General features: G+C 50.4%; 1 protein-coding gene across 2 annotated transcripts; it reads left to right on the forward strand.

The window, feature by feature from the left end:
- The first annotated feature begins 9,851 nt into the window (after positions 1–9,851).
- Positions 9,852–24,597, forward strand: LOC123144525 (uncharacterized). 2 transcript variants are annotated; one of them, XM_044563711.1, is made up of 7 exons: positions 9,852–10,068; positions 10,201–10,290; positions 11,360–11,536; positions 12,188–12,358; positions 12,435–12,644; positions 23,297–23,382; positions 23,586–24,597. In XM_044563711.1, exons 1-7 carry the CDS (start codon positions 9,969–9,971, stop codon positions 24,231–24,233), a joined length of 1,482 nt encoding a protein of 493 aa, XP_044419646.1. In that variant the 5' UTR covers positions 9,852–9,968; the 3' UTR covers positions 24,234–24,597. The 2 variants fall into 2 exon arrangements, with proteins under 2 accessions (XP_044419646.1, XP_044419647.1); XM_044563712.1 differs by lacking the exon at positions 10,201–10,290 and having other exon boundaries at positions 9,867–10,068.
- The last annotated feature ends 619 nt before the right edge of the window (positions 24,598–25,216 follow it).

Here is a 25,216-nt window from a genome sequence, read left to right on the forward strand (position 1 = left end):
TCCAGGTGGCGTGAGTAGTGAAACTATTTCACATTGTTTTAACTGAAGGCCAAACTCGTAACTCAAATACTCTTCTCTACGATCAGATCGTAGAAACTTTATTTTTCTTGTTACGATGATTTTCCACTTCACTCTGAAATTATATGAACTTTTCAAATGTTTCAGACTTATGTTTCATTAAGTAGATATACCCATATCTGCTCAAATCATCTGTGAAGGTGAGAAAATAACGATATCCACCACGAGCCTCAATATTCATTGGACCACATACATCTGTATGTATGATTTCCAACAAATCTGTTGCTCTCTCCATAGTTCCGGAGAACGGTGTTTCAGTCATCTTGCCCATGAGGCACGGTTCGCAAGCATCAAGTGATTCCAAAATCCCATCAGTATGGAGTTTCTTCATGCGCTTTACACCAATATGACCTAAACAGCAGTGCCACAAATAAGTTGCACTATCATTATTAACTTTGCATCTTTTGGCTTCAATAGTATGAATATGTGTATCACTACGATCGAGATCCAACAAATCATTTTTGTTGGTGTGTATGACCATAAAAGGTTTTTATTCATGTAAACAAAACAACAATTGTTCTCTAACTTAAATGAATAACCGTATTGCAATAAACATGATCAAATCATATTCATGCTCAACGTAAACACCAAATAACACTTATTTAGTTTCAACACTAATCCCGAAAGTACAGGGAGTATGCGATGATGATCATATCAATCTTGGAACTACTTCCAACACACATCGTCACCTCGCCTTTTACTAGTCTCTGTTTATTCTGCAACTCCCGTTTCGAGTTACTACTTTAGCAACTAAACCAGTATCAAATACCGAGGGGTTGCTATAAACACTAGTAAAGTACACATCAATAACATGTATATCCAATATACCTTTGTTCACTTTGCCATCCTTCTTATCCACCAAATACTTGGGGCAGTTCCGCTTCTTGTGACCAGTCCCTTTGCAGTACAAGCACTTAGTGTCAGGCTTAGGTACAGACTTGGGCTTCTTCACTTGAGTAGCAACTTGCTTGCCGTTCTTTTTGAAGTTCCCCTTCTATCCCTTTGCCCTTTTCTTGAAACTAGTGGTCATGTTAACCATCAACACTTGATGCTCTTTCTTGATTTCTACCTTCGTCGATTTCAGCATCACGAAGAGCTTGGGAATTACTTTCGTCATCCCTTGCATACTATAGTTCATCACGAAGTTCTACTAACTTGGTGATGGTGACTAGAGAATTCTGTCAATCACTATTTTATCTGGAAGATTAACTCCCACTTGATTCAAGCGATTGTAGTACCCAGACAATCTGAGCACATGCTCACTAGTTGAGCGATTCTCCTCCATCTTTTAGCTATAGAACTTGTTGGAGACTTCATATCTCTCAACTCGGGTATTTGCTTGAAATATTAACTTCAACTCCTGGAACATCTTATATGGTCCATGACGTTCAAAACGTCTTTGAAGTCCCGATTCTAAGCCGTTAAGCATGGTGCACTAAACTATCAAGTAGTCATCATATTGAGCTAGCCAAACGTTCATAACGTCTGCATCTGCTCCTGCAATAGGTCTGTCACCTAGCGGTGCATCAAGGACATAATTTTTCTGTGTAGCAATGAGGATAATCCTCAGATCACGGATCCAATCCGCATCTTTGCTACTAACATCTTTCAACATAATTTTTCTCTAGGAACATATCAAAAATAAACACAGGGAAGCAACAACGCGAGCTATTGATCTACAACATAATTTGCAAAATACTATCAGGACTAAGTTCATGATAAATTCAAGTTCAATTAATCATATTACTTAAGAACTCCCACTTAGATAGACATCCCTCTAATCTTCTAAGTGATCACGTGATCCATATCAACTAAACCATGTCCGATCATCACGTGAGATGGAGTAGTTTCAACGGTGAACATCACTATGTTGATCATATCTACTATATGATTCACGCTCGACCTTTCGGTCTCCGTGTTCCGAGGCCATATCTGCATATGCTAGGCTCGTCAAGTTTAACCTGAGTATTCCGCGTGTGCAACTGTTTTGCACCCGTTGTATTTGAACGTAGAGCCTATCACACCCGATCATCACGTGGTGTCTCAGCACGAAGAACTTTCGCAATGGTGCATACTCAGGGAGAACACTTTTATCTTGAAATTTTAGTGAGAGATCATCTTATAATGCTACCGTCAATCAAAGCAAGATAAGATGCATAAAGGATTAACATCACATGCAATCAATATAAGTGATATGATATGGCCATCATCATCTTGTGCTTGTGATCTCCATCTCCGAAGCACCGTGCTCGTGATCTCCATCTCCGAAGCACCGTCATGATCACCATCGTCACCGGTGCGACACCTTGATCTCCATCGTAGTATCGTTGTCGTCTCGCCAACTTATTGCTTTTACGACTATCGCTACCGCTTAGTGATAAAGTAAAACTATTACATGGCGATTGCATTTCATACAATAAAGCGACAACCATATGGCTCCTGCCAGTTGCCGATAACTCGGTTACAAAACATGATCATCTCATACAACAAATTATATCACATCATGTCTTGACCATATCACATCACAACATGCCCTGCAAAAACAAGTTAGACGTCCTCTACTTTGTTGTTGCAAGTTTTACGTGGCTGCTACGGGCTTAGCAAGAACCGTTCTTACCTACGCATCAAAACCACAACGATAGTTTGTCAAGTTGGTGCTGTTTTAACCTTCGCAAGGACCGGGCGTAGCCACACTCGGTTCAACTAAAGTGAGAGAGACAGACACCCGCCGGTCACCTTTAAGCAACGAGTGCTCGCAACGGTGAAACTAGTCTCGCGTAAGCGTACGCGTAATGTCGGTCCGGGCCGCTTCATCTCACAATACCGCTGAACCAAAGTATGACATGCTGGTAAGCAGTATGACTTATATCGCCCACAACTCACTTGTGTTCTACTCGTGCATAGCATCAACGCATAAAACCAGGCTCGGATGCCACTGTTGGGGAACGTAGTAATTTCAAAAAATTTCCTACGCACACGCAAGATCATGGTGATGCATAGCAACGAGAGGGGAGAGTGTTGTCCACGTACCCTCGTAGACCGACAGCGGAAGCGTTATCACAACGCGGTTGATGTAGTCGTACGTCTTCACGATCCGACCGATCAAGTACCGAACGCACGGCACCTCCAAGTTCTACACACGTTCAGCTCGATGACGTCCCTCGAACTCCGATCCAGCCGAGTGTTGAGGGAGAGTTTCGTCAGCACGACGGCGTGGTGACGACGATGATGTTCCACCGACGCAGGGCTTCGCCTAAGCTCCGCGACGGTATTATCGAGGTGTAATCTGGTGGAGGGGGGCACCGCACACGGCTAAAATATCGTATATCAAGTGTCTCCATGGGGTGCCCCCTGCCCCCGTATATAAAGGAGCAAGGGAGGAGGAGGCCGGCCCTAGGAGGGGGCGCACCAAGTGTGGAGTCCTACTAGGACTCCCTAGTCCTAGTAGGATTCCACCTCCCATATGGAATAGGAAAAGAGGAAGGGAAAAAGAGAAGGAAGGAAGGGGGCGCCCCCTTCCCTAGTCCAATTCGGACCAGACCAAGGGAAGGGGTGCGGCCACCCTTGAGGCCCTTTTCCTTCTTTCCCGTATGGCCCAATAAGGCCCAATACGTATTCCCGTAACTCTCCGGTACTCCGAAAAATACACGAATCACTCGGAACCTTTCCGAAGTCCGAATATAGTCGTCCAATATATCGATCTTTACGTCTCGACCATTTCGAGACTCCTCGTCATGTCCCCGATCTCATCCGGGACTCCGAACTCCTTCGGTACATCAACATACATAAACTCATAATAAAACTGTCATCGTAACCTTAAGCGTGCGGACCCTTTGGGTTCGAGAACTATGTAGACATGACCGAGACACCTCTCCGGTCAATAACCAATAGCGGGACCTGGATGCCCATATTGGCTCCCACATATTCTACGAAGATCTTTATCGGTCAGACCGCATAACAACATACGTTGTTCCCTTTGTCATCGGTATGTTACTTGCCCGAGATTCGATCGTCGGTATCTCGATACCTAGTTCAATCTCATTACCGGCAAGTCTCTTTACTCGTTCCGTAATACATCATCCCACAACTAACTCATTAGTCACAATGCTTGCAAGGCTTATAGTGATGTGCATTACTGAGTGGGCCCAGAGATACCTCTCCGACAATCGGAGTGACAAATCCTAATCTCGAAATACGCCAACCCAACAAGTACCTTTGGAGACACCTGTAGAGCACCTTTATAATCACCCAGTTATGTTGTGACATTTGGTAGCACACAAAGTGTTCCTCCGGTAAATGGGAGTTGCATAATCTCATAGTCATAGGAACATGTATAAGTCATGAAGAAAGCAATAGCAACATACTAAACGATCGGATGCTAAGCTAACGGAATGGGTCAAGTCAATCACGTCATTCTCCTAATGAGGTGATCCGGTTAATCAAATGACAACTCATGTCTATGGCTAGGAAACATAACCATCTTTGATTAACGAGCTAGTCAAGTAGAGGCATACTAGTGACACTCTGTTTGTCTATGTATTCACACATGTATTATGTTTCCGGTTAATACAATTCTAGCATGAATAATAAACATTTATCATGATATAAGGAAATATATAATACTTTATTATTGCCTCTAGGGCATATTTCCTTCAACATTTGGTTAGGTCAACCCCATGATCTTTTTATCCCTGTTAGAGTAGTCATTATGGTATACGACTTCTAGTCCAAGTCAGTTTTGTACCCCTACCCCAAGTCGGTTTGTACCCTCTTATATACTCTTGTATGCCGCACCAAATCATAAACAAGCAACAGTTTTATTCAGCTTTCATGGTATCAGATACCGGTCCTAGGGTTTAGGGTATGGCTCCGCCAACGCCACCGCCGCCGCCGCCGCCCGGCTACTTCGAGCGCCGGGCCCCACTCATCGCCAAGGCTGCCAACGCCGCGGCCGCTTCTCTCTCGGCTCTCACCATAGCTCCACAAAACTACCCTGCACCCATCCTCGCCACACCAATATCTCTTGCTGACACAATCTCCGACGTCAGCCCCTACATCCCCATAGTTCTTGATCTCGCCGCCCACAACTACTACCATTGGAGACATCTCTTCGATCTCCACCTCGGCCGCTGCAACCTGCGCTCGCATGTCGCCGCCAACTGTCTTCCCTGCCCCGACGATCCGCAATGGTTGAAAGACGATCTCGCGATCGTCCAGTGGTTCTACACCCGCATCACAACCGAGATCTTCAACATGCTCGATCACGACGGCGCCACCACTGTCAATCATCTCGCACTCCTGTCGATACTAGTTTTAAACTTTCGGCTACCGGTGAACCCTTTTCCGATCCTACTCTCTATCGTAGCCTAACAGGTGCTCTCCAATATCTCACCATTACTCGTCCTAAAATCTCTTTTGCTGTTCAACAAGCATGTCTCTATATGCATGATCCCCGGGTTCCTCACTATAATCATGTTAAACGCATTCTTCGGTATTTAAAAGGAACTCTCAATCATGGTCTCCACCTCAATAATTCTTCTCCAAACTCGCTTACCGCATACTCTGATGCAGACTGGGCTGGTTGTCCTGACACTCGAAGGTCCACTTTCGGTTTTTGTGTTTTTCTTGGTAACAATTTGATTTCTTGGTCTTCGAAAAGACAGGTTACAGTCTCACGTTCGTCGGCCGAGGCTGAGTATCGCGTTGTGGCACATGCCGTTGCAGATACAATCTGGATTCGGCAGTTACTCTCCGAGCTACACAGGCCTATTGAGCAGGCCACCATTGTCTACTGTGACAACATATCAGCAGTCTACATGACCAGCAATCCAGTTCAACACCGACGCACAAAGCATATTGAGATTGATATTCATTTTGTTCGTGAAAAGGTTGCTCTTGGTCAGGTTCGGGTGCTTCATGTTCCTTCTACGGCTCAGTTTGCTAACATTTTCACCAAGGCACTGCCTACTAAGCCGTTTCAAGATATCTGTTTCAGTCTCAACGTCGTCGAGCCTGCCGTTGATACTGCGGGGGGATGTTAGAGTAGTCATTATGGTATACGACTTCTAGTCCAAGTCAGTTTTGTACCCCTACCCCAAGTCGGTTTGTACCCTCTTATATACTCTTGTATGCCGCACCAAATCATCAACAAGCAACAGTTTTATTCAGCTTTCAATCCCAAACGTTGTGAACTTTGAGGAGTAAAGCTTTGGGATTCTTTTAAAGTCAAAGTCCGCAACATGGTTTTAGAAAAAAAAAAGTCTACAAATACTACGGTGCCAAACTTAGCCTAAGGCTATGTTTGATAGTAAAGTTTTGTAAAACCCCAACCCCAAATATTGAAAACTACAGTATATTAACCTATTGGTGCAAGATACTGCAGTTTTTATATATCAAAGTATTTTAAAGTATCAACAATACAGAAGACCTATTTAGCTAGCGCCGTGAGTAACAACGTAAAAAATGCTGGCTAGCCGTTGAAAACATGAGTGTTCTTAAAGCTAGCTAGCGGGGCGCATGCCAACTGTTAGCTAGCCAGTCAGGCGCATGCAAACAGTAGTACTAGCTCATATGCATAAACTGAACCGTCATGCACAAGGCTTGTAAATTTCCTATTAGAACGCTCAGCAACACGATGTATGCGTCTTGATCATCATGGGTGGAGCTGCGCATGAACGGCTTGGCCTTCTTCCACGACATGGCCACTTCCTCCCAATAATCCACAGTTTGCTTCTCTTAGAGTAGCTTCCGCCGCCACCGTGGCCAGGCAAGAGTATGGATCGGTGCGGCGACAGAAGTCAAGGCCGACGACCGGTGCAAGAGGTGGGAGAAGAAGAAGAAGAAGAGGGAGACCCCTTTGTTCTCGCTGTTGTCATCCACCAACGGAGACATCTTCGGAAGCAATACGGTGGCGCAGCGTGAGTTGTTGCAAACAGCCATCGAAGAATAAAATGATCAAAGTGTGATGGCCTCGTTTTTTCACCTGCTCTGTTTTGAAAAAAGAGGTTCGGTTCTTTTTTAGACAGAGAAAATACTTTGGTTTTGGGAGTACTCTACTTTTAATATCTCAGTTTTTATTGGTGGCTAAATAGGTCACAGTAATTAAAACTATTGTGTTTGTGTCGAATATTTTGTACTAGTTGGGTTACGCTTGGACTTGGTGTTGTAGTGTGGGTAGGATACTTGTAGTGTCGGAGTCAGACACGTTGTACCCTTGGCCTCTTATATATGAGGAGGCACCCCACGTTGTAACCCATGACGACTAGACAGTGACAGGTTCGCAAGGGGGTGCTGGCGGCTTGTGCCAGCGCCCGGGTGGCCGGTGTTGCAGTATCTCGGGGAGGAGCGCCCGTAGTCATTGCCCCGGGGAGTAGGCGAGTTCGCCGAACCTCGTTAACAAATATCAGTGTCGTCATGTGATGTGATTGCTTGTTCCTCGGTGGATTGACCGCGTATCTCGGATTTATTCTAACAAGTGGTCACGGAAGTTGCGGCAGCAACGCTGTCGATGCGGCCCATATGGCCCGCTAGCATGCACCGTGTGGACCGTAGCCGTGCGTGGCACGTACGTGCAGAGGAAGAGCCAGGCTGATTGCCATCATATGACCGAGTTTGTTTTGGAAACAAAAGAGGGACCGAGTCCCTGGAGAGTTCGCTCTCGTGTCCGGGCCGGATTGCTAGCCGTGCAAGCGCACATTAAAAGGCAGCTGCAGGGACGCACACCAGATAGAGGCAAGAGATCAGATCGGCCAGAAACAAGTCCATTGATACGTAGCAACACATCGGAAGGCAAGGGCTGAGGCAAAGCAAGTTTCGCTAGCATCGGAAAGTTGAGCCAAGATCAAAGTAGCTATACACGTGAAGACCAAAAGAGGTTTTTGGTTGGAAGTGCTAGTAGTACGTGGAGGACCGGAGGTTCAGTTTGCGTATTTGGGCATCGCGTGCAAAGCTCAGATAATTTTTCGCAGGGTCAGCCGTACAAAGAACCATGGCGCCATCGGGTACCAGGTTTGAGGTAGAGAAGTTCAACGGAACTGGAAGCTTTGGGTTATGGCAGACAAGGGTGAAAGATTTGTTGGCACAACAGGGATGCTTGAAGGCATTGTTGTAGGAAGCCAAGCCAGCTAAGATGGAGGCGGATGACTGGGAGGAGTTACAGTTGAAAGCAACCGGGACTATACGGTTGTGTCTGTCGGACCAGGTTATTTATCATGTGATGGATGAGAATTCGCCAAAGAAGATCTGGGAGAAGCTGGAAAGTCAGTTTATGTCCAAGACTGCAACGACCAAGGTGTATCTGAAGCAAAAGTTGTATGGGATGAGGATGCAGGAGGGGTCAAATCTTGTGGAGTATATGAACGCCTTTAATCAAGTCGTGACGGATCTAGCACGCTTGGGTGCAACGTTTGACGACGAGGATAGGGCAATTCTGCTTCTTTGTTCGTTGCCATCATCCTATGACCATTTGATCACTATTTTGACGCACGGCAAGGAGACCGTCAAGAATGAGGATATTACTGCGGCATTGCTATCTTATGATATGAGAAAGAAAAACGCGATGGAAGTCTCTCATGGTGAAGGTTTGCTAGTCAAGGGTGAGCAGTGGCGGAAGGGATATGAGGCTGGGAAGAACAAGAAAAAGAAAAAGAATATACAGTGTCACAAGTGTAAGCAGTGGGGACATATGAGAAAGGACTGTCCAGAACTCAATAGCGGGGCAAGTGCTAACAAGGCAACTCATGGTGATGACTCAGACAGCAGTAGTGATGTTCTCATAGTATCAGACAGGCGGTCAACCGAAGGTGAAGCGTGGATGTTGGATTCAGCTTGCTTTTTTCATGCGACGCCCAACAGGGAGTGGTTCTCTTCGTACAAGTCTGGTGAGTTTGGTTTAGCCTATGTGGGCGATGACACAGGTTATCGTGTTGCTGGAGTAGGTGACATCAAAATCAAGATGTTTGACGGAGTTGAGTGGATGCTTCGGGGAGTCGGGCATGTGCCAGGGCTAAGGAGGAATCTAATTTCGCTTGGTGTTCTTCATGATGGTGGTATAGTATTCCGTTGTGATCGGGATAGGAATACCATGAGAATCATGGAAGATAAGGTGACCGTGATGATTGGAGAGAGGACGGCTTCACATCTTTACAAGTTGCAAGGGAGCACTATTGCAGGTGGAGTCACGGAGACTAGAGTTGCAGGAGTAGCAGCGGGGTCTCACGGCGGCGGCGGGTCTGGGGCAGACTCGTCGAGTAGCTCACAGTAAGCTACGAAGAAGACAACACAAGTCCGGAGTATATGGAAGTTTGACGCATGAACAAATTCAAGGTGGTGGAGAATATTCGCCAAGGTGGAGTTTGTTGTGTTTGTGTCGAATATTTTGTACTAGTTGGGTTACGCTTGGACTTGGTGTTGTAGTGTGGGTAGGATACTTGTAGTGTCGGAGTCGGACACGTTGTATCCTTGGCCTCTTATATATGAGGAGGCACCCCACGTTGTAACCCATGACGACTAGATAGCGACAGGTTCGCAAGGGGTGCTGGCGGCTTGTGCCGGCGCCTGGGTGGCCGGTGTTGCAGTATCTCGGGGAGGAGCGCTCGTAGTCATTGCCCCGGGGAGTAGGCGAGTTCGCCGAACCTCGTTAACAAATCTCGGTGTCGTCACGTGATGTGATTGCTTGTTACTCGGTGGATCGACCGCGTATCTCGGATTTATTCTAACAAAAACTACAGTAACTAGAAAACTGTCTGATATTATCAGAATACTTTGAAAATACTTTGCTATCAAACAGAGGGCTTAAAGCAGTAAATCTCCTTTTCGCTTTCCCCTTTCTTTCTCCCTGCTTTCTAACCCGAGGTTCACCAGAAGCGGCAGCGCCACCAAAAATTCTCGCCATGAGGTTGGGATCCATGCCGGTGCTCTCCCTCTTCGTCAACGCGCTCCCCCTCTTCGTCGTCCTCCGGTCCGACGCGAATGCGTTCGCCACCCCCACAGGTCAATCCATCCAGCATTTATTGCTCATTTCTTCAAAATGCAGGATTCGATCTTGCTTTCTCCGCTCCGCTTTACTTACTTCATTTTTCTTTGCGGGGGGCTTTACTCAGTTCGTAGCGGCATTGATTGCAGATAACATCGTGAGGCAGCTATCGTCGGTGGTGAAGTGGCCACGCGGTTCTCCCCCCCACTCGCCCAAGCAGTCCTCACACCCCCAGTATGGTGAGTGGGCGCCAGCTAGTTGCTGATCCTGCCCCGTTTCGAGGGTTTGCTTAGTTTGTTTGTTGAAGATTAGCGAGCATTGCGAATTCGGGAGAGCGGGAGAGAGATGCGATTCTATTTGGCTTCGAAGTTTGTTGTGCTTCTTATCTTGGTGTAAGATGCGCAGCTGCAATTTAGTGACCGATTTCCATCTAACCTTCTAATTACTAATAGTACACTGAATGGAAGTACGAAATAACTGTGGTAGAAGAAGTGGGGGGAGGCTCGACGGAAGCTAATTATTTCTCTAGATCTCATCTCCTTTTTTCTATCAGTTTTGCTAAAGCACATCTAGATGTGCCATAAGTATTGCACATCTAAGTTCTATGTCATTGATCTTACATTGAGATTCGTGTGGATATTTTCATTTTCTTTTTTCTTTTCCTCTTTTATGCTTGATTCACTCATTTAGATGTGCAATAACTAGAGCACATCTAGATGTGCCCTAGACACATCCAGGCCTTTGCATAAATATTGTCAGGTTGTCTTTGTAAAGTTCATAGCTCTTTAGCAAATAGCATGTTTTAGTCTTGTCATTTTACTCCCGTCTCTGGCATGGCTCGGTTTTTTCAACAAACCAGTACGGCGACCTAATATTTCCTCTTTGATTGTAGGGTCACTCAGTTTGAAAGCTGTGCAAAGTGAATTTGTTTGTATCTTTGTGATGTACGTAGTAAACATCTTTTCATTCTTGGCACACATATATTGAATTTTTCTCATCAATAAATGAAAGATAGGAATAAAACAGGAGCAGCTGTACTAACCATAATATTCTCATATGGGTCAAACATTTTGAACATTTCCTAATATTTGTTTGTCTCGATGACATGTGAAACTCTTAAGCCCAGATTTATGCTGATGTTTAGTCCTCATTCTAGGCCTGACCTGAATTATCTGGCAAGAGTTAAACTGATTCAGGTTTAACTCGTTTGCAGTCACAACTGGTGAATGTGGGTTATAGTGGCGGATGATATTTTTTGTTCTTGCTTGAGCTTAATCTCATGGTTATGGTATTTATCTGATTTGGCAGATGGGAATGTAGCAGTGCAATTTGAGAGTGGCTACTTTGTTGAGACGCTTGTTGAAGGAGACAAGCTCGGTGTCACGCCCCACACCATTAGGGTGTCCCCAGTTGAGGGTGGAGAGCTTCTTGCAGTAGACTCAGCACATAGCAACATTGTGCGAATAACCCCACCATTATCTGAATGTATGTTTTTCTCTTGCTGCCCACAGTTCAATGCTTATATGGTTCTCTTTAAGTACTTCTGTGCACATTTTGTGGGGCTTCTGTATGGTATGAAATCAGTTGGTCTTTCTGAAGAATGGCCATGATTATCCTCATAGTGGACCATGGCATCTTTTTAAAGAAAAACACAAACTACCAGTGCAACTTTTGGACCAATTTCTTGAACATATCAGTGGATTATCCAAAGTAACCAAGAAGTATGCAAATTGTGATGATGTCAAGGATCTGTGGAAACGTATCTAACCGTGCGGGGCCACATTTTATTTATATTGCTTACAAACTTTAGTTACAAGGACATATATTTAAACTCCTGACCTTTATAGATTTGTCCGGTAGCTAACAAACGTGAGATCCTATAACTAGCACAATTTTTTTCTAATATTTCCTCTTAAGTGGCGATGCTTGACTTACTGTCACCAAAGAGTACCTTATTGCAACTGGATTTAGGGCATCCTTGAAGAAATTGGTCTCGTCTGTTCAAGTAGTATGAAACGCACTTTGATGTGCAAATTAACTAAGAGCATGCACATGTGCCTAAATGAATATAATTTATATGTTGTAAGCATAGTTCCAATAGTTTGGCTAATGGGAATGATATTACAATCTCTGCAGATAGCAGGGGAAGGCTAGTTGCTGGTTCTTTCCAGGGGCATGCAGGTCATATCGATGGTAAACCTATTGATGCAAGATTCAAACGCCCCACTGGTGTTGCTGTGGATGATACAGGAAATGTTTACATTGCTGATACAGCAAATTTGGCAATTCGAAAGATTGGCGAGTCAGGTAAGCTAATAGTTTAATAGCACAAGGTCATCCATTTGTTTTGCTTTAACAGTTGGTGGTTGAAATTTCTGTGTAGGGGTGACCACTATTGCTGGTGGAAAATCCAATATCCCAGGGTATAGGGATGGTCCCAGTGAAGATGCAAAGTTCTCTACTGATTTTGATGTTGTATATGTGAAGAAAATGTGCTCTCTGTTGGTCATTGACCGTGGGAATGCTGCCCTTCGGAAAATCGTCCTTCCGCAAGAGGACTGTACTTACCAGGATGCCGCATTCCTATCTTCAGGTTCATTATCTTGTTTACTCGTTTCTGTTTGTTATTCTAGTGTACACAGATGTTTTTCCTAGGAGAAGTTTTAATCCCATTTATTATTGAGATTCTTCAAACCCTTTGTTGGAAAGATGGTTTCCTGGACTGGGACTGGACATGTGAAAATAACTGAAACATTTTTAATAGGAAAGGGATGCACCTTGTTTGAAGGACATGATTTGATCATGTGAGTCTTTTGTTATGTTGAGTGTTGCATTGATACTGTTTGGAAGGCCTGTGCTAGAATTTGGTTTGATCTTGTAGTCCCGAAGTATCAATACAGGAGAACAACAGAGATTGACGCTGGAATGGAGAATTGAGTTAGGAGGATTAGAAGAACAGAGAGGGTACTGTGTACATAGTGAGCTTGGGGAGGAGAAAGCCAAGGCCATTCTGTGCTGCTTGCTGCCTTCCTGTGCTGCTACTTCCCCCTTTTGCAATCATCGGTTTAGGCCACAAGCCTATGATTGTCTAGCCCACAGTTTAAGTCTACCAAGCCTGATTCTTCTCTAGGATGCATATTTGACGTTCCCTCCCTTGAAATGTGGCACTAATGCTGCATTGGGAGATGAAACCAGCCGATCTGGAAAAGCCGGATCACCCCCGCATCGTCCCATGGCAACGCTAGCGGTGCTCTCGTGCCCCCACCTCCCGGGCCGCTAGCAGTGACTCAGTACTGTCTTGCAGTTGGATCTCCCCTTTCTACAATGGTGGTTTCACCCGTGGCGCGCCACACGGAAAGGGCAAGTGCTTGCGAGTCAACAGGGCTTTGCACGAGGGGGGAGGGGTGTGGTGGCGTGGGAAGTCGTCCGGCAAGGGCCGGTTCTCTTGGCTGTCAGGCCACCTTTAAGGGGGAGTTCTGCGATGGCCGGATTCAGGGGCTGGGTGTCTTTGTTGGGCCTAGCACACCACCTACCGCAGCACCTGGGCGGAGGAGTGGCGCCATGGGGTGGGACCAAGAGCTATGCTAATGGCGACTACTACGGGGGACAGTGGCGTTGTAACCTGCAGGATTGCTGCGACCGCTATGTTTGTGATGCCGGAACCGGTACGTCAAGGAGTAGCAAGGCGGGCTAATCTCAGGGCATGGCACCGCCTTTGCGAGCTTGCCGGAGACGCGCATGGAGCCACCGCCCAACATCGTCCTCAAGGGCTTGATGGTGCTCCAGGCATGCGAATGGATTCAATAACAACAATGTGTGTACTTCGGATGAAAACCCACAATCTGACGAAAAAGGGTTACCCCCCGCTTTATATTATAAAGCAACGACCACAACACAAAGTAACAGTAGCAAGGATCCGGAGACCGGTCCGAACACACACACACACAAGTACGAGATACATAAGTCTTGCTGGGGGAGCAGCACAACAATCCCCAAAATCGAGCATCAAGCATCATAGGCTAATTCGGCTTCGGAGGAGGGGGGAGCGCCGGGGGTAGTGGTGGTGCAAGTCTGGAAGCCGTGGAGCGGAGCTCGACGATCATCCACGGTCTTGATGCTTGCTAAGCGGCCTCCAGAGCTGTAGAAAGCCACACATTTTGTATATGGCGTCAGCCACTCGCAGAGGAATGATTCCATAATGTCCACATCAGCGTCCCAACCAACACCCAGAGGGAGGGATGCCCTGTATCGGGAAATGCGAGAACCTCCGCAAACATGTCCGGCGGGTTAGCATGGCACCAACTGCCACCCACCACCTCACGAAGGCAGCTCCATAAAAATCTCGCAGAGGGGCATGCAAAGAAAATGTGGTTTGAGTTGGATGGTGGTACCGTCTCCGATCGAAATAGAAGAACCGAGGCGAAGGGCTGGCATGAGTTGGATGCTCGTCTGCCAGAACTAGGAGCCACCCAATCTCCGTGCAAACGCCAAGCCCTGACCACGCAAATATTTAGCGCGGATAATATCCAGCCAAGCCCACCCTCCCCTGAGGTGATCCGCCATAGCTATTTGGATAAAAGGGCTATGTTCATTCGTTTGGACGAGATAATGCCAAGGCCCTCTTGGTCCTTGGGTTTGCAAATCTTCGACCATTTCACCATATGGTACTTCTGCTTATCACCCTTCCCCGCCCAGAAGAACCAGGACTGGTACTTGGCGATATCGTGATGGAGGGATTTATTTAGACTGTAGAATCCCATGAGATACATGGGTAAGCTGGTCATTGAGGAGTTAATGAGGATAACCTGAGCCGCCTTGGAGAGCCACCTCCCTTGCCATGGCTTGACCAGATACTGGACCTTGGACACAGTCGGCCGAAGGTCCTTTTCCAGTATGCGGGTGCCACTAATGGGCATGCCCAATTAAGACGTCGGAAATGATCCTAGTCGGCAGTTAAGCCGGTTTGCGATCCGACGCTTCTCCTCATCGGAGTATCCCAACACCATCACCTCGCTCTTGGTGAAGTTAATCTTAAGGCCGGACATCTCCCGGAAGCGCAGTAGAAGGAACTTGAGGTGTCGGATGTCCTCGTCAGGCCCCTCAACCATCAAAATCGTGTCATGCATATTGGAGGTGGGTAATCCCACCGCCATCAAGGGGATGCAGGCAAATACCCCTGATATGTCCAGCCCGCTTGGCCAAGTCTAATATGGCTGTGAGGGCATCGACTACAAGGTTAAATAAGAAGGGGGAGAGAGGGTCCCCTTGACGCACACCCTGTGCTGTTTGGAAGTAAGGGCCTACTTCTCCATTGATGTTAACTGCCGACCGGCCGCTCATCACCAATTGCATCACCCTAGCAATCCATTGAGGATCAAAACCCTTCCTAATTAACACCTCCCGAAGGAAGGACCAATGCACAGTATCATATGCTTTGTGAAAGTCGATCTTGAAGAAGACCGCCTTGAGATGCTTCTTCTTGACTTCAAGAATAACCTCATGGAGAACCAGGATCCCATCCAGGATATATCGACCCTTAATGAAAGCGGTCTGGTTCGGATGGGTAATCTAGGGGGCGAGAAAGGCCGCCCTATTGGCGTACCATTTGGCGAGAATCTGAAATATCACATTGATAACCGCGATAGGCCGGAATTGCCGGATATCCGAAGCCCCCGGTACCTTTGGGATCAGCGAGATGATTTCGTAGTTTAACCGGGAGAGATTGAGTACACCTTGAGCGAATTCCTGAAACAACGCGAGGATTTCGCTTTTGATGGATAGCCAGAATAGCTGGAAGAAACAGACATGTAAACCGTCCGGACCCGGGGCTGACGAGGGATTCATCCCTTTTATTATGTTCACCACTTCCTCCTCCTCAAACTCGGCCAGAAGCATGCTATTCTGCCCCCCGCGAGATCCGCTGGGCCCCTTCCCAGATTGAGTTCGCTGACACTGTACCGCCGCGTTCTTGCATGGCAAACATTGATTTATAGAAGCCGTCGACATGAGCCCGCACCTCGTCCGGGTCATGGATCAACCGATTCCCTTCCCATAGAAGGGGAATGGTGCATCAACGCCGACGGTCGTTAGCAATGGCCTAGAAATAAGCTGTGTTGGCGTCACTGAAGAGGACCCAATTGAAGGTCCCCCGTTGGCGCCAATATTCCTCTTTCTTCCGGTAGATCTCGAGCAAGACCTCTTCTAGGCTATAGTGTAGCGCCCATTCGTCAGAAGAGAGGCCCGCGGCATCGGCCTTCAAGTCCAAGACTTGAATCTCTGCAAGCAGGGCTCCCTTCCTAATCTTTAGATCACGGCCTACATTAGCACCCCACCCCTCATGAATTGTCTAGGTCGTTTCGCCAAGAAGTGCCACTCATCAACCGCCGACATCTGTCGGTGTGGCTCCAGCCGCGCTGCCACCCAGTGGTCCTTAACCGCCTCGATGAAACCAGGTTGCCGCAGCCAGAAGGACTCGAAGCAGAACCGTGGGGGCGGGCGAGGCCTCTCATCACTAGATGATAACAACAGGGGCACATGATCTGACCCGATCCGGGTGATGGCCTGCAAGCAAGCTAGGAGGAACCACAGTTCCCAATCTGGGGACATGAACACCGTGTCTAAGACACTCCGGGTTGGGGCCAACTGCCGATTGGTGCAAGTAAACCTTGCCCCAACCCTGTCTAACTCTCGGATACTGAGATCAGTGATCCAATCGTTGAATAGCTGCATGCCCGGAAAGTCGATCCGGTCATTATTTTTATTTGCTGGAGCTCCAATGAGGTTGAAGTCACCACCAATTATGACCGGTAATGACGCTGATGAGACTTTTGTGCGGATTTCGTCTAGAAAAGATTGGGACCGACTATGATCAGCCGACCCATACTACAATCACTTCCCACTTGAAGTTGATCGCTCTTCCCCACACCTCCATGCTGACAAAAAACTCACCCTGGTCCATGGACCCAACCTCAAAGGTGGCATCCTTCACTCCCAGAAGGATGCCCTCGGAGTGATCGGCCACTCCACTAGATGGCAACCAGTGCCAACCAAACAGGTGCCTACTGAGACCTTCTAGCTGTGCTAATGAGAACTCCAATCGCATTGTTTCTTGGACTGCTACAATGTCGATGTTCTCCTCACGCATGTATTCCTCTAGTTGCCTGCGGCGGCCCTCATTCCCAAAGCCACACAGGCTCCAAAAGAGAGCACGCATCTAGTCGACTAGGGAGTACTCCCTGGACCCCACAGTGGAGGTGGTGCTAAGCGCGCGACGGAGTGGAGCTGTACGAGACCGAGTACGGCCACGAACCTCCTCCGAAGGAAGAGGGTCAGGCATCCCACGAACCGAAGGCCTCGGGGTATTTGGAGCCTCCTCCATCGAGGCCGCGACGGCCCTAGCCCTGGCCATCGCGAGGCACCCCTCTAGTACTTCCTTGGCCTGAATGGCCGCAATCTGCTCAAGAGCGGGGCCTTTCTCGCCCCGGAAAACAATGGCGGAATCGGCCGCAATCTTGGCCAGCTGACCAAGAGGCACACCCGCAAGGGCCGAAAAGGAGGATACATTCTCGTCTACTTAATCAGAAACTAAAGACGGCGTGTGAGAGTTGTTAGTAGTACTCTTGACAAGCAAGGTTGTTAGCTGGATTAGATTAGCTAGCCGGCGTTGTGTGTGTGGCTAAGTCTATAGTTGAGTGAAAACCGGATCAAGTAGCTATGTTGCTTGGCCGGTGCGTTGCATGCATAAAGCCGTTGGTGCATGGCGTGCATGTAGTTAGCTGGTAGTGGCCGATGTGGTGCGTGCGTGCGTGCCTGAGTTAGTGGGGTGTGTGGCCACTGGCTGTATGCGTTGGTCAGCCTATTTAAGCAGAGCTGAGGGCCGTGAGGACGGCCAGGGGGGCTAGAGATGTAGTCGTGTGTGTGCGCGTGTGTTCTCAGCCACGGTGTGTCGCCGAGCCTCAGTTTGTGCTGAAGAAAAGAAATCGCCGTTCGTGCGGCGAGGCGTTTGTGCGCCGGGAAAAAAAGTGTGCTCCTCCTTCCACCTCCGTCCGGCGTGAGAGAGAGCGGCAACAACAATTGGTATTCAGAGCCAAGTTCGAGGGGCGGCCGTGGCGCGCGACGGCGTTCGCGGAGCGCGCAGTGGACATGGAGGCTGCGGCGCGCGGAGAGCGTGGTGGCGCGAGGCACGGAGACGCGGCATGGCAGCGCACAGAGCTACGGGTTTCGACAGCGGCCGGCGAGGTGGCCGCGTTGCACGGCATCTGCGGCGGCTCGTGCTGGAAGCACACGGTGGCGTCGGGCGGCAACAACCATGGCGACGAGCTTGTCGCGTCGGGCGCGTGTATGGGCGCGCCGGGCGTGCTGGGCGCGTTGCGTCCACGGCGGGTCGTGCGTGTGGTGTGCACGGGCGTGTTCGTGCACGAGTGCAGCTTGCGTGCGTTCTGTTGGCGAGATCGGGGGGAGCGGAGTTGGTCCTAGGCGGGCTCGCACGACCCGGACGTGTGTGTGCATGTCGCGGGAGTGGGCAGAGCGGGCCGGACCAGGCGCTCGGCGTGGACTGGGGCGTAGGGTACAAGAACCCCCCGTATGCGTTGTAACAGGTGTGGCTCGAGTTCAATGCGCTGGGAAGAGAAGCTGCGGCTGCCATGGCGGGCGCGGAGGCGCGTGATGATGTCAAGCGAAGGCGTTCAAGATGACGGTCGACGGCAAGGCATGTCAAGATTAAAGGGGAAAATGTTAGTAGTAATCTTGACAAGCAAGGTTGTTAGCTGGATTAGATTAGCTAGCCGGCGTTGTGTGTGTGGCTAAGTCTATAGTTGAGTGAAAACCGGATCAAGTAGCTATGTTGCTTGGCCGGTGCGTTGCATGCATAAAGCCGTTGGTGCATGGCGTGCATGTAGTTAGCTGGTTAGTGGCCGATGTGGTGCGTGCGTGCGTGCCTGAGTTAGTGGGGTGTGTGGCCACTGGCTGTATGCGTTGGTCAGCCTATTTAAGCAGAGCTGAGGGCCGTGAGGACGGCCAGGGGGGGCTAGAGATGTAGTCGTGTGCGTGCGCGTGTGTTCTCAGCCATGGTGTGTCGCCGAGCATCAGTTTGTGCTGAAGAAAAGAAATCGCCGTTCGTGCGGCGAGGCGTTTGTGCGCCGGGAAAAAAAGTGTGCTCCTTCTTCCACCTTCGTCCGGCGTGAGAGAGAGCGGCAACAACAAGACTGACCTGGGTTGAGGTTGTGTGTCGCGGCACGGCGAAGGGCCTTCTCCACGGCGTTGGGTGACTCCCCCACCGTCCCGACCACCGAACCCAGGCGGGCACTCTTCCGAGCAATCGTGGCCGGCGATGAAGGCGAGCGCGGACGCCCCTTGCCACACGGAGGAAGGCGCGGCTGCACGACGACTGTGGGCGGAGTAGTAGCACGTGCAGCCGAAGGCAGAACCTCCAGCGGGGAAGGCAGGGTAGCTGGCATGGCAATGGTCGAAGCGAGACACGGCAAAGAGGGGGGGGGGCAGACGTCTAAGCCGACGCTGTTGGTATCGCTCTTGCCGTCGACCACGCCGAACGGCTCAGGAGAGGCAAGGAGCTGCACGACAGAGGCGTCAGGGGGGAGGATTGATTCCTCAAGCAGCGCGCGCCGCCAGATCCTCCACCCCTTGGTCCTCCGTAGACTCCTTCCGCACCGAACCACCCTTAGAGCCATTGAGGTGCCCGTCCGGCCCCGAGGACTCGTCGTCGTCCATCGAGCTCGGTGACCGGGACCGGCTATGGTTGCCACCGTCCCTGCCGTCACCATCGGTACCCGCGGCACCGTCCCGAGACTTGCCCGGACTGACCTTCGGACTAGTGCCGTCCTCCCTCGCCGCGTCCTCCACCGAGATGCGAAGTTCGTAGCCGACGTCGTTGAAGAACACTCGCACCGTAGTCTGAAGCTTGGACGGGTCTGGTGTCTTGACCTTGGCGCGTACGGCCTCCCCCTTGTACAACGAGGGTTTGTCCACCCCACGATCTTGCCCAACAGCCGTGACATCTTGCGGATGACATGGGCCTGCTTCGCTATCGAGGCGAGGCCACGAATCTGAACCCACACGGTCTCAAGCACGGCCACCGTGAGAGGGTCGACCCTAGGTACCGGGATGTTGACGTTGAGCTTGTTGAAGGCCAAGGTCAGCTCGGCACTATGGGTGCCATACTGGAGGCTCACCGGGTCGGGGAAGACCGCCGTGAACTCGTGGTCCGAGATCAGGGCCACCGCCCAATCCCAGTCCGACCGGAAGAGGTGCTGCAGCTCCTCCGTGATGATCGCGGGTGACGCTGACTTGCCACCCTTCATAGAGATGAGGGCCGTGAGGGAGGGTGTGGGGGGGGTGCCTCTGGGACGGAGATTTCCATCTGGTAGAAGCTGAAGTCGTCCAGGGCGTGCCCGTAGAGCCGCAACACCCCCTCCGCGTGATCCCCCAGACAGAGAAGGGCTGGGTGATCTGAACTCTTGCACTTAGTAGCACGCCGGGGGTTGTTTGTAGTCGACCTGGTAGTGGCCCTCCAAGCCACACTTGAAGCAAATCGTGTTTGACGCACAGGGAGCCCGTGCGTCCGGGGCAGCCGCCGGCGGAGGGGGGATGGTCACCGAGGAGTGGGAGCGGTCCCGGGCACGAGGGTCGCGTCTGTGGGAAGCCCCCTCCATGGCGGCTGCCTTGCCCTTGAGAGCAGCCGCGCGCAGCTCGGCCTCCCGCTGGCTAGCTGCAGGAGAGGGGTGGCGGCCTTTAGAGCCGCAAGGGTCATCCCTTTCTGCCGCCCGCCGCTTGGGCCGCGGCCCTCCATCATCGGCTTCATGAGCCATGAGACCGGGCGGGGGCGGGGAGGAGTAGGGAAGGAGAGGGGGATCTGCAGGTGGAGGCGGCGCACGGGAGGTGAATGAAGCAGAGGAGGGACGCGCGCCCGGTTGGAACCCTAGTAGAGGGGCGGCCTCCATAGGCCCCAGCCTAGCCAGTGGACGCGCCGGCCCAACTGGCAAGGCCACCGACGGTCCAACCTGTCCCGCCAGGGAGCCCACTGAGTTCCCCCTAGCCGGGCTCGCAGCCAGGCCCACCATGCACGACAGGCCCCCCGACGCCTGCGGCCCAAGCGGCAAGCAACGGCCCAGCCCATCTCGCACCACCGCGAGAGGGGAGGGTAGGGTTTCCCCCTGTACGAAAGGGAGAAGGTGGCGCGGCGGTGCCGGCCGGTCAACCTCGAGCACGGCGGCCGAGACGGCGTCCGGATCGGCATGGAATGCCCGGAACCGACCCCCGCGGGGCACCGGAAACGTCCCCAACCGCAGAGGGGATCGCCGGAGCTGCACCACGGACATTCGACGCGACGGCAGCGAGGGCATCGGGCGCCACCGCCCGATGCGCCACACCCCACGCGCGAGCACGGGTACGCTGCCCACAATGCCTAGCATCGGGCCCCCGAACCAGAATCAAGGAAGGCAGGGTGGGGAAGAACGTACCTGAGCCACCGCCACCGGTGCAGGGAGGCCGAGCTCTGGAGCGACTGTAGCCGCGAGCTGGACCCCAAATCGCCGCGCACCAGGGCGAAGACCAGCCGCCGCCGTCGCACCGGCATCCTTGCGGTTCTCCTCCTCCGCCCAATCAGCCCAGCGATGGCCCGTCCGCGAGAGGGAACAAGGGAGGGCAAGGACGAGCGGCAGAGCAGGGGGGACGACGCCATGGCGGTGGACGCGCGCAGGAAGGGAACACCGGGAGGCACCGGCGAGGGGGGACGCGGGGAGGCGACCGGCCGGGGTGCGACTCCTCGCCAGAGCACGCCACCGGGGGTCGAGTCTCGGAACTATTCAAAACCCACAATCTTCCCTTTCAAGCTGGATCAGGCAATGTCGGTATGTGGGCGTTGTGTCCTTGACTCCTTGTTGAAGGTGTTGGCTTGAAGCTTGTCTTCGGGAAGAAAATCCCATGTTCGACCTTTGGTAGGACTGGTCAACTTTGGCGCATGTACGGCAATACTTTCTTCAAGGCTTTGTCTAGGAGTAGCACATTTCCATTTAATTTGGTCACATACATAGGTTTTGTGGTAGGTTTGTGGAGATCCTGTAGCAAGTCAGATCCATTTTGGTTGGGCTCGTCTTTTTTTTTTAAAGCCGATTCGTTCGGCATCGATTGAAGGCTTCGGACCTTTGGTTGGCATCCTTAAATAATAAATAATATATGACTGTATCAATCAACACAGAGGCTAAGGGTGCTACCATCCTTTTCGAAGAAAAAAAACTTATCCCAATCAGCTTGAGCTTTTGGGTGAGCTGGCCGGTGCATGCAATTCTACATGGTATTAGAGCCAAGAGGTCTGAGTTCAAGCCCCGGCTGGCGCAATTTAAATAAAAAGATTGCAGCCCACGTTTAGTCTGTGTAGGCCCGAGGAAGCCACATGTGAGGGGGAGTGTTGAAGTATTGCACACTTCTCCCCGTCAGCTGCAGGTCCTTGCTGTCCAATGTGAACCAATCACCAGTCGATAGCATTTGGTGCACATCCTTGGCAATGAGGCCGAAAACCAGATTATTATGCCTACCCAGTGTACTTCTCCAAAATAGCTTAGCCCGAGCCCTGAAGTGCTCCAGGTCTGAACTGAATTAGGACTGCCTCCAGTCCTCAGTTGAATTCATTCTAGCAAGAGCATGTACGATATCCAACTTTCTGTGTGCTTGCTGCTCGGGGTAGGAAATTCGTTCAATCTTAGACAACTTTCATGCTGCCACTGCACATATTGTGCTAACACCATGCCTTGGCATCAAAATTCCAAGGATGACCTAACAGTCTAGCACGTGTTTGGCTGATCAGCAGCAAGACCCGACCCCAAATAGGCACTCTTTAGGGAGCAGTGTTCTTGGAGGCTCTGGCTGTACATGTCCTCAAAGGGCCTTATGCTGAAAAGTGATGCACAATAATGACACCCCATCTCAGCAATAGTCTGTAAATATTTTTCAGCGCAATTAGTCATATCAATTCCAAATCTTATAACAGTAGCATAACAGCAATTTATTAACTGATGGGTCATATGGTCGATGGAATCGTTGACCTTTTATCCTACCTTAACTATGATAAATAGATAATAAGAATGGTCGGATTTATGGTTAGTTTCATGCTGATTGTCCCTGATAAAACTGCCGATGCTGATCATTATTTCAGGTCATGTGGTACTTAATGCAACTGTGTCGAAATTAGCACTTGAATAGATTTTATCATTGATATCACGTTTTTTTTCACAGATATCATACTGGTTATTGGTGCCGTTGTGGCTGGATATCTCTTTTCTGTGGTACAGCACGGATTTGGTTCATCAACTTCTGAAAAGGTATCTTATCTAGTATATTGGGTTTCAGTTGTCCATGAAGTAGAATTTTTCACAGGGAATATGTAGTTTGGTTTTCTTGGATTTTTCTTTGATGTACTTCTTTTAATTGTTAAATAGCAGAGCAGACTGAAACAGCAAATCTCTTAATTCATTTTCTCAAATGAAACCGCAGCTTACTAAAGTAAAATTCGATGACAATTCAGATAGAAGCATCTGAAGATGGTAAACAAGAGAGCAGCACTGCAGGAAAGCCACCTTTGGTTGTGGAGAGCCTTAAAGAGGAACCAAGTGCGGGATGGCCGTCTTTGGGGACACTTGTTGCTGATCTACTGAAGCTTGCTGTTGAAGGTGTGGGGAATCTTGTCCTCAACATTGCCCCGCTGCACATGCAACGTGTGAAGAGAAAAACAGGCCTCACTCCTCTCAAAGATAGGCTTGTGATGCCCGAGGACAGGGAGGAGAACCCAGTAGCCCAGAAGCTCAGTAGCACCCCAATGATAACCGAGACGCTCCATGCTCCTAGTGCTGCTAACGAGACCGTGGCAAAGGCTCAGAAGAGCATCAAATCATCGAAATTCAGGGATTCTACTCTCTCAAGCAAGCACAGGTCCACCAAGAGACAGGAGTACGCTGAGTTCTACGGTTCAACCGAGACACCTCAAGCAAGCGCAAAGGTCCCAAAAGACCGGCTCCGCCACCGTCATCGGGAGAAGAGTGGGGAGGTTACCTATGGGACTGGGCATCCAGAGCCTAAGCCCTCAGAGATGAAAGCGGCAGACTACAGCGATCCGAAGTATGATCACTACAACATGAGAAGCAAATATGGTGCTGACAGCGGCTTCAGGTACTGACTGATGGAAGGGCTCTCGTCATTGTGCCTACAGCCTTCTTACCGTCATGCCTAGGGTGTCTTTCGACGTCCCCAGTGTACTAAAAGCACAAGGATGCTGCTTATGGGTCACTGTCTCGCCCTACTCTCCGCCCGCAAGATGTGGCAGGTAAAGTCAGTCTAGCAATTTAGGTGGGAGTAGACGTACGTCGTAAGTGGCAGCATGTATCTCCTATGCGATTTCGGCAAGCCGGATGTAATTTTCGCAGATAGAAACTTGTAGTTGTAGCCAGTAAGAGCAACTCCAACCGGGCCACGCCCGACTATGTACGTTTGTGTCTGCGCCGACAAAAACGATGGCCCAACAGGGAGACCCATTTTCATTTTGTGTCCGGTTTGTGCTTTGTGTTCGTGCGGACCCATTTCCGCTCCAAATTTGAGACACATCTGGGTCGGAAGCGGACATAAAGCGGACGTTTTCTATGTTCCTCTCATCCGCCTCTGTCTGTTGCCGGTCCCGTCTGGCCCACCTGCCATCCACTCACACATTTTTTCTCTCTCTCCCCTCTCTCTCGCACCCAGCCATGGCGCAGGAGCCGCCGCGCTCGCCCTGCTCGGACGCCGCCGTGTTGCCGCGCTTGCCCTGCCGCGAGCAATACGAGCATCCACGCGAGCGAGCTAGCTAGCTTCGCTGCATGGGTGTCGGCCGTGCATGGCGCCCCACGCGAGCTAGCCAGCTAGCTTCAATGCATGGTGGGCGCCGGCTCGTGGCCGCGGTCGAACCACTTGCATCGCATGCCCTTCTTCACTTCCGCCATGGTTCGGGAGCTCGCGTGCATACCTCGGCCACATCGCCGCTCACGTCCGACCCGGCCTCGCCCTGTCATGCAGCCGCACGAGCTCGCCATGGCCTCGTCCCGCCATGCAGAGCGGCCGCCCCGCACGCAGCAGCAGGAGCTCGCGTGCCCGGCCTCGCCCCGCCCTGCAGCAGGAGCTCGCCATGGC

This window comes from Triticum aestivum, chromosome 6D, assembly GCF_018294505.1.
Source record: "Triticum aestivum cultivar Chinese Spring chromosome 6D, IWGSC CS RefSeq v2.1, whole genome shotgun sequence".
In the NCBI taxonomy this organism is placed as follows: domain Eukaryota; kingdom Viridiplantae; phylum Streptophyta; class Magnoliopsida; order Poales; family Poaceae; genus Triticum; species Triticum aestivum.

Coding starts and splice junctions, on each gene's coding strand:
- LOC123144525 (XM_044563711.1), top strand. CDS start 9,969: ATGAGGTTGGGATCCATGCCGGTGCTCTCCCTCTTCGTCAACGCGCTC. Junction 12,359..12,434: donor TCGAAAGATTGGCGAGTCAG/GTAAGCTAATAG, acceptor ATTTCTGTGTAG/GGGTGACCACTATTGCTGGT. Junction 23,383..23,585: donor GTTCATCAACTTCTGAAAAG/GTATCTTATCTA, acceptor ATGACAATTCAG/ATAGAAGCATCTGAAGATGG.